The 17,192-nt window shown below is 28.5% G+C and overlaps 1 protein-coding gene across 1 annotated transcript; it reads right to left on the bottom strand.

Moving 5' to 3' along the window:
• Positions 1-3,934: 3,934 nt before the first annotated feature.
• LOC139893653 (GCN5-related N-acetyltransferase 8-like) lies at positions 3,935-4,906 on the bottom strand. The gene has a single exon (XM_071876828.1). The coding sequence runs from the start codon at positions 4,827-4,829 to the stop codon at positions 4,080-4,082; it is 750 nt and encodes a 249-aa protein (XP_071732929.1). The 5' UTR covers positions 4,830-4,906; the 3' UTR covers positions 3,935-4,079.
• Between the last annotated feature and the right edge of the window lie 12,286 nt (positions 4,907-17,192).

Here is a 17,192-nt window from a genome sequence, read left to right on the forward strand (position 1 = left end):
AAGTTAAGCTAATCAATCAATATACTTTGAATTCGGCTAAACTCGATTTGGTTGTGAGATTAAATAAAATTAATTTATTATTTTCAAATAATAATAATAACAACACATTTTATGTATTAATCGGTTGGAAAGTAGTGCTGATATTTATGTACTCGACTTGACTCGTATATTAACAACGATAGCTACTTTATTTTGTTAGTTTTTTGTACACTTCATTTTTTTTTTTTTTTTTTTTACTTTCGTATGTAGCACACACGTGAAGACCAGATATTGAACGATTCTTGAAATTTTCTGGTATTAAGCTTTATTTGTACTTCGTATAAAGCTTTAACCTTTATTCCCATTCCATAATCTTCTATGGTGATTTTTCTTGAATATTTAATTCACACGTTCATTCAATATAAGAGTATTAACATTAACAAAATCATATATAATACTCGTACTCCCTTTTGTGTTCTCAACTTTCTGTCTTCTTATGTGAGTTTATATAAATAAATAATTACCGTCTTAATCTTGGTTTCGCAAATTTCATTTATTATTGACCACGTATATTTTTGTACATATACAGTAGAAGTTATAAAAAAGGTTATCCATTTTTATTTTTTAGTTATCTCAAGTCAAAAAAACCCCGCCATTTTTAAGATTGGTTTGAATTATTATATTCAAGATAAGTTTAATTGAATTTACTTAGGAACTGAATGATTGGTGAAATAATAATTTTTTTTGAATGGTATACTATTTCGAAATCTCCATAACGTCCATGTGTCAGCCAAAACAATCACCTCCATGAGCATGCCTGCGATAATTCCATTAAAGTCAGTGGCGAAACTTGAACCCGACTACAGAGGGGGCAAGTCTAAAAATTTAATAAATTTTTCATTGTCAGCAGGGTCAGCAGGGGCAAACACTAAAAAAAACCTTATTTTTTGGTAAAAAAAATTTTTTTAGTGTAAATTTTTTTTTTCCCGTTAAATCCAGGGGGGGCGGATACCCCCTTTGGGTTGCTCTATGTTCCGCCACTGCATATTCATATCCATTAAAATTTAGTTCATACGTCTATTTATATCCAGTGGATTAAGTTGGTTAATGGATATCCATTGGATATTTAAGAAATCTTATAATATTTTCAAATATATAATGAAAACAAAACGTAATATAACATGACATAATTTAGAATTATTTCACCAAAATGTGTAATGTTTGTCTAAGAATAAACATAATTTGTTAAATTTACTATCACGGATATAATATGACAAATTATTTTATGGTGAGATATATATGTTTTATTGTGAGTACTCATATTGGTGTTCATTATATAGTTGTAAGTAAGATGAATGTGTAATGTAAATATATATGTAATGGTTATTGTATATGAATCCCTAATCTCATCACTCATAACTACCTAACTTATTCTTTTTAAAAAAGTCGAGGAAAACTGTAATTTTACAACTATTGTTTATGTTATGCGATTTATATTAATAACAAGTTGTAAAATTGAAATATAAAAGTGCTATAGAATAGCAATTTAAAATTGCTACCGTAAAATTGCTAATCTATAGATCATTGGCTACAATACTATTGTATTATTGCTACTGTGAAATTGCTAATGCATATGTCATTAATTGCTACTACGTATGAATAAGTTATTCTATTTTATGTTTGTGTTTTGAGCACGACCCGACCCGACCTGATTTGACCTGACACGTTCAATATTTTGTGCAAGTTATCAAATAAAATTTTAGGACCCCATTGGGGTTTTGATCATAAAATCGCCACTGTATACACAAAGCCTTAATCAAAGATCTTAATCGTATAGTTTATACTTATATTTATATGAAATTTAACCTCTAAGTTGATCTCCCGAATCGTAGTTGAATGGTTGTAGTCCAGACACAGGCCTGGTCCATAGAGAATGTAAACTGGGCCATTGAAGAGGGCCCAAATCTTGTAAATAACCAATTTTCCAGTTCAAAAGTAGTCAGCTAAAAAGATAAATGAGCCCAATCCATTATATGTGTGTATATTGTCGGTGTTCAACATCAATCAATAGTGATAGTCAACATCAATCAATAGTAATAGTCAAAGATGAAAGAAGTGAGCTTCGATGTCGCCGTTAATTGTTCTGGTTCTGTTAAGGAACTGATGATGTTATTGGATCTAGGCCCGTGTTAATGGGACCTCATTCTGATGAGCCGAGCCTTGGCGAAGTAGATGGATTGATGGAAGGTTTGGTTAAGGGCCCAAATGGTTTTCAGTTTGTTGCATCTAAATTCGATAAATCCGTTGGTAAAAAACTGTTATTTCCCGATCCTTTGCGACCTTCAATGATGTAATGGAGAATATGAAAGAAAAGTTCAAAAGGGGGTTGTTTTTAACACTAGCAAACCACCTTCCGAAGCGGTGCATGTTAAAAAGATGAGAAACGAAAGAAAAAAGAAATTGACTAATGATGAGGAGTTGGAGGTGTTCGACGAATTTATTAAAGACGCTTGAGCGTCTGTGTTTCAGACGATGGCAGTTTTTATTTTAGTCTTTAGATGAATATGAATCTTAATCTTCCAGTAATCAGTCAGATTTGATTATCTTTTTTGTTATGTTGTGTCGTTTGAGTTTACTGTTGCAAGTGTTGTTTAGTTTTGTTTGGGTTTCTTTGGTTTTGTAAGTTTGAAGGAGATTTCATTTTGATGAATCTTCTTTTGTTATATAAAAGTTTTATCTATTTTTTTACCAAAATAAAAAATTACTATAATTTGTTTCAAACCGTCGTTTATCTTTCAAACAACAGTCGTGTGTTAATTGCAAATCGTTATCACACGTTTCTATGTTATTCAGACACCAGAGAAAATCCATTTACAAACTATAAGAGCACTCCCTTTTTGCTCTATAAACTTAAACTCCAAGTCTCAGTCATTTATTACATCATCAGATGCCACGTAATGCCTCATCGAACCCTAACATGACGAGTTTGCAACTATAATAGCCAGCATTCTTCTACTTTAAAAATTCGGTTGCCAGGTAAGTTTCTGAGTTCGATATCACAACTCTTATAAAAAAAATTACACTTGCCATTCGTTGTTAGTTAAATTACCCCGAATATTATTCATCTATGTGTTATCTTTCGACATTCAATACTACTTACGCGTTTATTTAACTATCATTCCTAAAACTACACCTGAACAAACTTTAATCGAATGTGTTACCTTATCTTCGCATCATACATCGCAGCTTTTAAGAAACCAAATAGATCATGTCTCTTATATTCTCCATCTTCTTGCATCAAAATTAGAAAGCAATCGAGTTACTTAATGAACAATAACTTTGTGTTCGATAAGACAAACTAAACCCAATAGTGCTTATAGAATTATCCGAAGAACAAGCACCAACATTTCGTGTCTAACTTATAGATGCTGCACTAACGTAGGACACTTTTTGAGCATCATAACTTGACCCTAAAAGATTTAACACTCAGAACTTTACTCTAGTTGAAGAATTCTAATTCTGAATGTGTACTCTAATAGAGTTATTTTCTTGATTCACTAACTTCATTTCAACAAGGTACATTCTACAAATCAAAAATTTCGGATACACGGAATTGGGAAATTTTTGCTAGCAATCAGTGTAATGTTTAAGTTTCAACTAGCAACCACATCTTATCCCTTAGAGCAGCTGTCTAAATAGCACTTCCTATTCGATTTATATCGTATTGTATTAGCTATTAGCTACGCGTTTAATTTTATAAAACCAATGAAAACCAAATGCAGATAAAACAAACAGCAAATACAATGGCTAGAAATCCACATACACCCATATACCTCATAGACCTCTGAATTCATCTAACATAAATTTCAGTCTATACACCCTAATCGTTTCGAACAAGATAAAAACACCTTCATTTCATTTCGATTACTTAAGCTAAATACTAGATAAGTAGATATATATCAAAAGCATATTATCCATAATAAACAACCGGTTTCTAAACGCGAAAGCAGAGTAACTTAACTTACATCAACAACATTACATCATAACCAAGTGGTAAACCACAATCCATAACAAACCCATTACGATAACAGATCGAAAAATCAAATAACATCAACATTATCATCAGCATCATTAGCAGTAATAATGGCACCAGAATTAGTATTACCAGAATTAGCATTAGCATACCCTTTTAAAGCATCACCAGTAAGCCTACAAACCCTCCATTCTTGCATAACATCAGCTCCCATTTGTTTGTAGAAATTAATAGCATTCACATTCCAATCAAGAACAACCCATTCAACTCTCCCATACCCCATCACAACCGCTTGTTTCGCAACCGCCGACAACAACATCGTACCCAACCCTTTCCTCCGGTAACTTTCTCGTACAAACAAATCCTCAATGTAAAACCCGGGTTTAGCCAAAAAAGTCGAGTAATTTCTGAAAAATAGAACAAACCCAGCAACAATCGCTCCATCAGTTACGGATTGAAAGACCTCCGATTCCAGGTCGGTTATCGGGTAATCAAGATTTAGGGTTTTGTGGATGGGGTTAAAATGGGTTTGGGTTAGGGGTGATGGGAATGGGTTTGGGGAGACTTCGATTAAGAAAACGGTGAAGGATTCGAAGGGAGTGTTTGGGAAGAGGGTGGCGGCGAGTGATTGTTCGGTGGCGGAACATTGGTCGGAGAGACGCTCAAAGACGGCCATTTGATAGATCATTTTGTGAATGAAGGGGATGTCGGATGACGTGGCGAGACGGATTCGAGTGAAAAGTGGGTAGTTTATTGGGTTGTCCATGTTGAGTTCGGGTGCGGCAGTTGGCGGCGGTGGTGGTGCTGCGGCGGCCATTTTTGTTTTTTTCTTAGTTATTAATTTTTGGTAGCGGCGGCGGTTTTTTATGTTGTGTGTGTGATTAATATGGAGCGGATAAAGAAAAGAATGTGCGAGACGTCGTGGGTAACTTTGTCGTTTCTGACAATGAAACGGTACAACGCATGTAGTATATTAATTATACAAAGGGGACACAATCTCAATTTTAACTTTGATTCTGCGTTTTGCGTTAGGTGCATGTTGTTTGTCTATTTAGTTCATGCTTTTACCGTAGTCGAGTCTATTCGGTTAGGCTCGATGTCGTTGCCGACGTGTGTCAACTTAGTTGACCTCGAAAAATTGATGTTTACTGGAGTGTTCTCTCGGGGTCCTTTTTTCGCTCGAACGGGGATTTGATTTTATTCAACAGGCTTGTGTTTCTCTCGTTTTGGAGTTTTACAGGGTTTTCGGGTACGAGAGGCTTCTTTGGTTTGCAGGCCTCGGGTTAGGTGCTGCTGGAGTGCCCGGCGTTCTTTTTAGTTGTGCGGCTTTTGTGTAGTCGCGATCGCGGTGTTAGATTTGTGACTGGTTTTTATATAGTTTTAGATTTAGGTTTGGTGGTTTGTACGAATGCATTGTATCTTTCAATTTCATTTTCAATCAATGTACTCGCTCTCTTTCAATGTTATCGTCTAATGTGTAGGACGATTAGAGCGAGACCTTTCAATTGTAATCGTTTGTGTATTCCACCGGATCTTTACGATCTTTTATATATATATATATATATATATATATATATATATATATATATATATATATATATATATATATATATATTAATATTTTTGCCGAAAAAAACAGAATCCCAATGTGTTATGTACACAACTAGAATGTTTTACAGTGTTGTACAGTACAACACTGAAAAACATGATGACTGTGTACATAATAAAAATAGGTTGTGTACATATCATCACCCATTATATAAATCGAATATTTTTGTTCATCAATATTTATATTAAATTATATTATATATATTTACTAAATTTTTTTAGTCTGTGCGTGTAATATCCCAACTTTCTCCGTTAAATACTTAACAACCATTTGTTAAATTCAATGTTTTTCCACGCCAATTTTTTTATTTTTTATTATTATTATTACATTAGTTATATAGGTGTTAAATAAAACACTTTGTTAGTAATAACCGGGAAAAACATCTTTTAAGACAACGTAACAAACGATAATTTATTTTAATAATAATTATATATATATATATATATATATATATATATATATATATATATATATATATATATATATATATATATATATATATGTCAAAGTTGATATTATTTACACATATTAAATGAAAACGTGTGTAAACAAGTAGCCTCAATTAACACTTGTTGCCGACACTTTACTTTTCCACTTGAAAACAAATTCGGGAGATGTAGTGTTAGTGTACATAACACTAGTAGTAGTAATGATAAAGAAAATACAGAAAGTGAATTACTTGTGGATACATCCATCAAGCAAGTTGATTCATTAATTGTTCACCTAATAATATAAAATTCTCATATGAAACTATGTCCCACCCCTGTGAAATGGCAAACAATTCCAAAGTTCTTGTGATTTTAATTTGTATTAACATGATGAAACTATCAACTATATATATATATATATATATATATATATATATATATATATATATATATATATATATATATATATATATATATATATATATATATATATATCAAATAGGAAAAGTTGGATGATTATGGATGCTTGTGTTTGTGATATCTTGTTCAACGAAAAAGACATATATAAGTGTAGTGAATTTAATTGCAAGTTGTGAAGGAACAATAATTTAACTAGTCATCTATTATAATCCGTGCATGTTAAATAGATAGATAAGGGAGACATCTAATTATTCTCCTTGTGATTTGAATTATTAAATATATGTTACTATTTTTGTTCTTGCATATTGGACAAGAAAATTATGACGACCCGAAAATTTTCGACCAAATTTAAACTTAATCTTTATATGTTTCCGACACGATAAGCAAAGTCTGTAATATTGAAATCTAAAAACTTTGAATTGTGTTTATATATATATATACATTTGATCTTTGCCTATTCCCAAATATTCACGAATAATTGTTTGTAAATAAAATGTATAAATATAAATGTTGGTATATATAATAGTTCAAAATAATAAAATATAATTAAATATTAAAATAAGATATAAAATCATTAAATTGTAATTAAAATAAAAATTTTATTTAAATATATGAATTCTATATATTATTTTAGTGATATATGTTAAATTGTAATATTCAAAATAAGTTATTTTATAATGCATTTGATACAGATATGTTACATAATCAATAATATGTAATACTCATATATTAAATTTAAAATGATTATTATAATATCATTATTATATTCAAAATTTATATCAATAATAGTGTTATGAATATTATTACTTTAAAGATATAATCTATAGATGCGAATTTGATATATATAATGTAATATAGTATTATTGTTGCTAATATTATTTATCATTAATAATAATTAACATTATTAGAATTAGTATTATTATTATTAATATTAATATCAGTATTATTAAAATAATTAGTTGTAATGAAATTTGAAATATATAATCTGTTATGTTTAATAATGTTATTATTATTATCATTTTATATTAATATTATTATTATTCTATTATTATTGTAATTAATATTAGTATTCTTATTATTATAAATGTTAACAATATTATTATCATTAATACATTAATAATCATTAATATTAGTTAAATTAGAATTATATAACTATAACTATATATATGATTACAGACATATATATAAATACATATACATATATAAAAATACAGTATATATATAAACATAAATACATATACATATAGGCATATATATAAATACTGTATATACATAAATAAATACACAGAATTTCGTAGCCTGTTTTCAATCCTTATCAAGCTGTGTCATAAAGTGTTTCCTACATACAAATTGGTACTAACGATTTCAATTAAGTCATACTAACTAACAAATTCTGTTAGAGAGGAATCTGCTTTTTATTTATTTTATTTTATTTCTGTACTGGACAAATTATTCTTGTCGACTTGAATCCCTATTATAATTGATCAATTCCAGTGGTAACCAATTCATACGACTTTCTAACATCAGACATAACTCATACATTTCATTTATTCAACTCACACTGAACGAATTAAATCAAAAAAATTGAAGAACACAGGCTTACGGCCCTGTTCTTACTTCATTTTTCAAATCAATCGATTTCGTAATCAATTTCAAAATGTGTAAATGCCATGTTGTTAGGAATCTTTACTTCAAACTATCTAGAAAGTTTCACTTTCCAATTTCTAATAACGAAAGTGAATTTTTGAGTCAAACTTTTATTTTAAAAAGTCAAACGGACTATTCTTGGCAAAATTCGAAGTCAATTTGATGTTTTAGTTTCAATTGAGTTTACATAAAGTTTCTATGATGAATTTGAAACCATTCTCATTTAGGAATCGTGGTCTAAAATGTATTACAAAGTCGATTTTGATTTTGAGTCCTTGAGTTCTTCATAGGTCTGTTACAGAATCGAAATTTTAAATTCCTTCTTTTGGTTTCTGTTGATTAAAACTTATTAAACATAATTGATTCTGTTTCTTTGGTGTATTTAAAACAATAACAATATATGTCTGTACGAATAAAGAATTATGGTTGATGGATATTAGATGAAGAAGATGAAACAGTGTAATGGGTTAAATAAATTTGGGTGGGGATTAAATCAGGAAAGACAGAGGCAGAAGAGTGGTCGTGGGTGTTGTCGGGTATGCGAGAGGTCACGGGTTCGAGCCCTGTCCAGGGTAATTCTTTTTAAATAAAGCTTTTAAGGGTATACACAATCCCTTTTATTTTTATTATTATTATTATGATTATTATTATTATTGTTATGATTATTATTATTAGTTATTAAGGTTATAATTATGATTATAAATTGTTATTGTTACTAGTGTTATTATTATTAAAGATATTACTAATAATACTAGTATTATCATTATAATTATTAGTATCACCATTATAATTATTATTATAAGTATTATCATTATTATTATGATTATGATTATTATTATCAGTAATATGAAAATAATAAAATTTATTATTATTTTCTTTAATTAGTATCATTTTTTATAGTTATTAGTATTATTATTATTATTATTATTATTATTATTATCATTAGTAACAATATCATTACTATCAATAGTATTATCATTATTAATAATGTTATTATTATTAATAACTCACTAATGTAAAAACTATCATTTTTAACAAATAAATAATTTTGTATATAAAATGTATTTAGTACATATAAAATAACTATATTGATAGTTCATATAACTACATATTAACATTATCTAGATAAACAATTATATGTAACAAACTATTAACTTTCAAACATAATAATAAATATGCATATATACATATATGTGTATATATATATATATATATTTATATATATATATATATATATATATATATATATGTATATATATATATATATATATATTAATATAACTAAATAAATAGATATTAATCATTTCAAAATATGTATATACAAAATATATATATATATATATATATATATATATATATATATATATATATATATATATATATATATATAACATATAATTTAAGATATAATATAAGTATATGTTTTTAAATGGAATTTAATATAAATCCTATATAACTACAAATATATATAAATAATAGATATTAATAAGTAAAATTATGTGATTTCCATTATATGTTTTAATAGATATATAAATGATATAGGTTCGTGAATTCGAGGCCAACCCTGCATTGTTCAGTATCGTCGTATGAATATTTTTACTACAAAATATTGTAGAGTGAGTTTCATTACTCCCTTTTTAAATATTTTTGCAATATATATATTTTTGGGACTGATAATACATGCGCTGTTTTATAACTGTTTTACGAAATAGACACAAATACTTAAAAACATTCTACAATTGAGTTACGAGTACACCGGATATCACCCCTTTATAGTCTGGTAATCTAAGAATTAGGAAACCGAGCTCCTAACTGACGCGAATCCTAAAGATAGATCTATGGGCACTTACAAGCCCCAGTCAGAGAATTTGAACTGCTTTAGTACTTCGAAATAGGTATACAACCGCCAGCTTTAAAATATATGATCTATTTGTGAGGTGTACACAACCATCATATTTAAAAGAGTGGCCTGTTTGTATGCTTTTGCATGACCGTGCGGAATGCCGGTATGCGGGGGATATTCTATATGCATTTTGTTAAGGTCGATTACCAGGTGTTTATATATCGTATGAATGATTTTCCAGCAGTGAGCAGACCTGCACAGATTGTTTTAGAAATATGAGTATCTTGTGGTCTATTATACTATCTGAAATGATTATTTATGATAAACTAATGAACTCACCAACCTTTTGGTTGACACTTTAAAGCATGTTTATTCTCAGGTATTAAAAAAATCTTCCGCTGTGCATTTGCTCATATTAGAGATATTACTTGGAGTCATTCATGACATATTTCAAAAGACGTCGCATTCGAGTCGTCGAGTTCATCAAGATTATTACTAAGTCAATTATAGTTGGATATATTATGAAATGGTATGCATGCCATCACCTGTCGATGTAATGAAAGTATGTCTTTTAAAAACAAATGTAATGTTTGTAAAATGTATCATATAGAGGTCAAGTACCTCGCGATGTAATCAAATGTAATGTATTCGTCCAGATGGATTAGGACGGGTCATGAAAGTTGGTATCAGAGCGGTGGTCTTAGCGACCCAGGTCTTGCATTAGTGTGTCTAACTGATAGTTGTTTCGATGCATTAGTGGGTCTGGACTTCGACCGTGTCTGCATGTTAAAAGTTTTGCTTATCATTTAGTGTCGAAAATTATTTGCTTATCATCCTTAAAGTCTAGACACGTCTTACTGCCTCTATTGCATAGACAGTATATAGATAAATTCATATCTTAGCGTATCTGTTATTGTTACCTTTTCCTGACAGCTTCCGTAGATTCCTCCGTAACTTATGGGATTTTAGTATTATATATGCATATGTAAATTATGTATTGCAGGGTACTAATCTACATCCTATAATCTATTTCTTATCGAAAATCCTTCATCTGATCGTACGAGATGAATCCCTCAACCAGTTCGAATTTCTCGGATTCCGACAGCTATTCCGATATGGAGTTTCACCTAAGCTCCGAAAGCAGTGTCACTAGAATGAATCAACCAATCATCCATCCCTAATTCATCTGATGGGTTCGTAGTCAACTTAACTGATGGAGACGAGAAGAATGCGATCCTTTCCACCCACCAACCAAATTCACCTCATGACGAAGAACCTGAAGCACTAACCGGCGAACCAGTCCGAAACACCTTTTTTACCCTCATTTCCCGAATATCTCGCCATGATTATATACTATCTCAAATTCAAAACCTTATTCACTCGCCTGTTCCTACCGACAATCATCCCGGAGTAATAAGTCAACGAGCTTCGCACCCGAGTTGTAGCCTTGAAAAATATGGTGCAAAACGTACCAGCTTCAACAACATCACTGGCACCAACAATACCACCATCAGCAACATTAACAGTACCATCACCACCACCAACCGCAAAATCCGCATCCCACACCTCAACATCACAATCTGTCCCACGAACATCAACATCATACACACCATAGATACCAAGGAGTACCAACAACAATGAACGATGAAGTATTGATCCATAACTTCATTGAAGAAATATTCTGCGAAGAATATGTGGTTTCTAAAAGTTTTAGAGATTACTTATTTTAGCTCAACCCGAAAAGAAAATGAGATTAATGTCATATTAACTCATTAAATCCATGATTACATCCGAAGAAAATATATATGTATATATATTTTCATAAAGATTGTAATTAAAAGTTCTTTTGTACAAAATGTTAATGGTGAAAATATTTTCACATTAATAAGTTACACTGTACATTCTTCGAATCTGATTCAACGGTCATTTACTATCCTACTTACATTCACAGATATACAAATCTGTTCACCACAGAATAATCATTTTCATTCAATTTCATATTTAGATTTTGACCTATCAGAATCCAACAAGTGGCATAATGAAGAAAACATTGGACAAAATAAAATTTGTTAGAAACAAATAAATTAACTATGAGAAATTTTGTTAAGAATCCACGCTAACTATTCCTAGCTAACTGTTCCCAGCTAACTTTTCCTAATTCCCTGTTACATTTTAATTATCGCAATTTAATTATCGCAATTTAATTATCGCAATTTTAATTCACGCAATTTTATTTATCGTCATTTAATTTCGGTTATTTATTTTACGCACTTTATCAGGACACGTATACAATGTTTTGACATATCATATCGACGCCATCTATATATATTATTTGGAATAATCGTAAGTCACTCTATATGCTGTAATGTTCGAGTTCGCATATAAAGGGTCGAGGTTGATTCTCAAATAATATATATACCTTGAGTTGTGATCGAGTCTGAGACTTGTATACAATGGGTCACGACATGTATTAATTAATTCGAATATTATAGATTATATATATATATATATATATATATATATATATATATATATATATATATATATATATATATATATATATGAATTATTGAATTGCTAACTGTGGACTATTAACTGTGAACTGCCAACATTGGACAATTAAAATGAATTAAAATATTAATTATAACATATGAAACTAAATAATTCTTCAAGTTTGCCACTTGATTTCATCTTAAACCTCATTTGTATCTTGACGATTACAATCTGCGATTCAAACCTTTCATATTTCTTGAAAACACTTCAATCGATAGGATGAACCAATCGCATTTCATCTACGGAAGAAGACATTGATGCATATAGTTATGCACCTGAAAACACTCGGAACCTGCGTAAACGTTTAACATGTGTCTGTGCTAGCTCCTTTGGCATTGTTATTACCGAAAATAACATTGCAACTCTTTTTCAAATTAGCCAATTTTTGTCACAGCTTCAACAAATCAACTTCGACTTCCATTCGAATTAGCCTTATTATAACCTCGATATATAAGTTGCCTGTCGTCATCGTTACTGGGAAACCGTTTATATTCCACCACATTAGCAGAAAACTTACCAGCAACTTCAATGAATTTGGACTTTTCGAAAAATCATTATATTCATTGAAACCCCATCGTGTATTCATCTATACTCTGTAACAATAATTGCCATACCAATTACCGAGAATCAGCAATCAGTATTTCAAATCTCGTAGCATTTCTACATCAATAGTTATATGTATACATATAACAATTATCACCTAGAATTACGATCTTCAATTCTGAACTTTTAAAAAGCACCCAGCCTACGAATCAATACATTGAACTTTGAAAAAGCTGAATGAAGCAGCAGAAACTGTAGACAACCGTAAACGACCTTAACAGCCAAAAGTTTGATGATAAAGAATGGAGTGTTGGAAACACTCAATGGAAAATTTGTACTGGAAAATGAATTAAGCAAACCATGAAGGAGACTCTGAACAAATCACAAGTACTAAACTTGTACACAAAGAATCCCGATGACTCTATTTCTGATGAAATCTTTAACGAATACCTTGCTCCTGACTCTACACTTTTACGGACAAATCTTCATCATCATCCATCGATATTTGAAATTCAAAGATATCATCGTATCTTTCATTATAAATATCCTCGATATTTCTGAAGATATTTTCATAACTATTCTTATCTGAAATCATCTATCTTCTCGCAATATCAGTGTTACATCAGAAAGGAACCTATTTTAGTTTCTAAATTCTGAAGAATTCGAATTTAAAATATGAATGTTATTGAAGTAGTGTTGGGAACTGAAGCATGAGTTAGTATAATATAATGACACTTGATCAACGTGATTATATTACAGTAAGTCATGCTGAGTTTTTAATGAAACGTGATGATTCACAGACCATAACGTCATCATGTGCCATGTTACACGACTCTTATATTCTACCTAATCATCGAACATATCAAGAACATGTCTTCCTGATCGTTCTATCTTTCTCTTGAATTCTGGTAATTTAACCAATCAAAATCATGCTATTACAATCTCTCTCTTAGAACATTAGTCAGATTCATTCGAAACTTCATATTTACGAACTCTGGATCATTATTCGCTTGACTTAAAGTCGGGAAGAGAAAATAAAAGGATGGAACTCCAAAATATAAAGGAAATGAAGAGAGTGGATTTATAGTGAAATATCCAATCGAGCAATCAAGATAGATTATTACATTTAACCAAAGAAGATCCTAATTTTCTTAATCACCGAAGAACCGAATCTTATATAGATTTCGAAGATTATCTTTAAATCCCTTGAATTCTGGAAAATAATCAGTGACTACGTCAGAAATTAAGACGAATCTTATTTACCTCATTTCACTCTTTTGTAATAGCTTCACCTATACTCTTCGAGAAATCGAATTGTTTTATCTATATTACTCAATGATGATAAAATTCTAATTTCTAGCTTGTATGTGTCATAAAAACATACTTATTGTCAACCATAACCATCCCAATCAAATTTCGGGACGAAATTTCTTTAACGGGTAGGTACTGTGACGACCCGGAAATTTTTGACCAAATATAAACTTAATCTTTATATGTTTCCGACACGATAAGAAAAGTCTGTAATATTGAAATCTAAAAACTTTGAACTGTGTTTACATATATACATTTGACCTTTGCCTATTCCCAACGATTCACGAACAATTGTTTGTAAATAAAATGTATAAATATAAATGTAGGTATATATAATAGTTCAAAATAATAAAATATAATTAAATATGTAAAATAAGATATAAAATCATTAAATTGTAATTAAAATAAAAATTTTATTTAAATATATGAATTCTATATAAGATTATAGTGATATATGTTAAATTTTAATATTCAAAATAAGTTATTTGATAATGCATATGATACAGATATGTTACATAATCAATAATATGTAATACTCATATATTAAATTTAAAATGGTTATTATAATATCATTATTATATTCAAAATTTATATCAATAATAGTGTTATGAATATTATTACTTTAAAGATATAATCTATAGATGCGAATTTGATATATATAATGTAATATAGTATTATTGTTGCTAATATTATTTATCATTAATAATAATTCACATTATTAGAATCAGTATTATTATTTTTATTAATATTAATATCAGTATTATTAAAATAATCAGTTGTAATGAAATTTGAAATATATAATCTGTTATGTTTAATAATGTTATTATTATTATTATCATTTTATATTAATATTATTATTATTCTATTATTGTTGTAATTAATATTAGTATTCTTATTATTATAAATGTTAACAATATTATTATCATTAATACATTAATAATCATTAATATTAGTTAAATTAGAATTATATAACTATATATATATGATTACAGACATATATATAAATACATATACATATATAAAAATACAGTATATATATAAACATAAATACATATACAGGTACGCATATATATAAATACTGTATATACGTAAATAAATACACAAAATTTCGTAGCCTGTTTTCAATCATTATCAAGCTGTGTCATAAAGTGTTTCCTACATACAAATTGGTACTAACGATTTCAATTAAGTCATACTAACTAAAAAATTCTGTTAGAGAGGAATCTGCTTTTTATTTTTTTATTTTATTTCTGTACTGGACAAATTATTCTTGTCGACTTGAATCCCTATTATAATTGATCAATTCCAGTGGTAACCAATTCATACGACTTTCTAACATCAGACATAACTCATACATTTCATTTATTCAACTCACACTGAACGAATTAAATCAAAAATTGAAGAACACAGGCTTACGGCCCTGTTCTTACTTCATCTTTCAAATCAATCGATTTCATAATCAGTTTCAAATGTGTAAATGCCATGTTGTTAGGAATCTTTACTTCAAACTATCTGGAAAGTTTCATTTTCCAATTTCTAATAACGAACGTGAATTTTTGAGTCAAACTTTTATTTTAAAAAGTCAAACGGATTGTTCTTGGCAAAATTCGAAGTCAATTTGATGTTTTAGTTTCAATTGAGTTTACATAAAGTTTCTATGATGAATTTGAAACCATTCTCATTTAGGAATCGTGGTCTAAAACGTATTACAAAGTCGATTTTGATTTTGAGTCCTTGAGTTCTTCATAGGTCTGTTATAGAATCGAAATTTTAAATTCCTTCTTTTGGTTTCTGTTGATTAAAACTTATTAAACACAATTGATTCTGTTTCTTTGGTGAATTTAAAACAATAACAATATATGTCTGTACGAATAAAGAATTATGGTCGATGGATATTAGATGAAGAAGATGAAACAGTGTAATGGGTTAAATAAATTTGGGTGGGGATTAAATCAGGAAAGACAGAGGTAGAAGAGTGGTTGTGGGTGTTGTCGGGTATACGAGAGGTCACGGGTTTGAGCCCGGTCCAGGGCAATTCTTTTTAAATAAAGCTTTTAAGGGTATACACAATTCCTTTTATTTTTTTTATTATTATTATGATTATTATTATTATTGTTATGATTATTATTATTAGTTATTAAGGTTATAATTATGATTATAAATTGTTATTGTTACTAGTGTTATTATTATTAAAGATATTACTAATAATACTAGTATTATCATTATAATTATTATTATAAGTATTATCATTATTATTATGATTTTGATTATTATTATTATCAGTAATATGAAAATAATAAAATTTATTATTATTTTCTTTAATTAGTATCATTTTTTATAGTTATTAGTATTATTATTATCATTAGTAACAATATCATTACTATCAATAGTATTATCATTATTAATAATGTTATTATTATTAATAACTCACTAATGTAAAAACTATCATTTTTAACAAATAAATAATTTTGTATATAAAATGTATTTTGTACATATACAATAACTATATTGATATTTCATATAACTACATATTAACATTATCTAGATAAACAATTATATGTAACAAACTATTAACTTTCAAACATAATAATAAATATACATATATATATATATATATATATATATATATATATATATATATACATATATATATATATACATATATATATATATATATATATATATATATATATATATATATATATATATATATATATATATATATATATATATATATATATATATATATATATATAACTAAATTAATAGATATTAATCATTTCAAAATATGTATATACAAAATATATATATATATATATATATATA

Source organism: Rutidosis leptorrhynchoides, chromosome 2 (assembly GCF_046630445.1).
Source record: "Rutidosis leptorrhynchoides isolate AG116_Rl617_1_P2 chromosome 2, CSIRO_AGI_Rlap_v1, whole genome shotgun sequence".
NCBI lineage: Eukaryota > Viridiplantae > Streptophyta > Magnoliopsida > Asterales > Asteraceae > Rutidosis > Rutidosis leptorrhynchoides.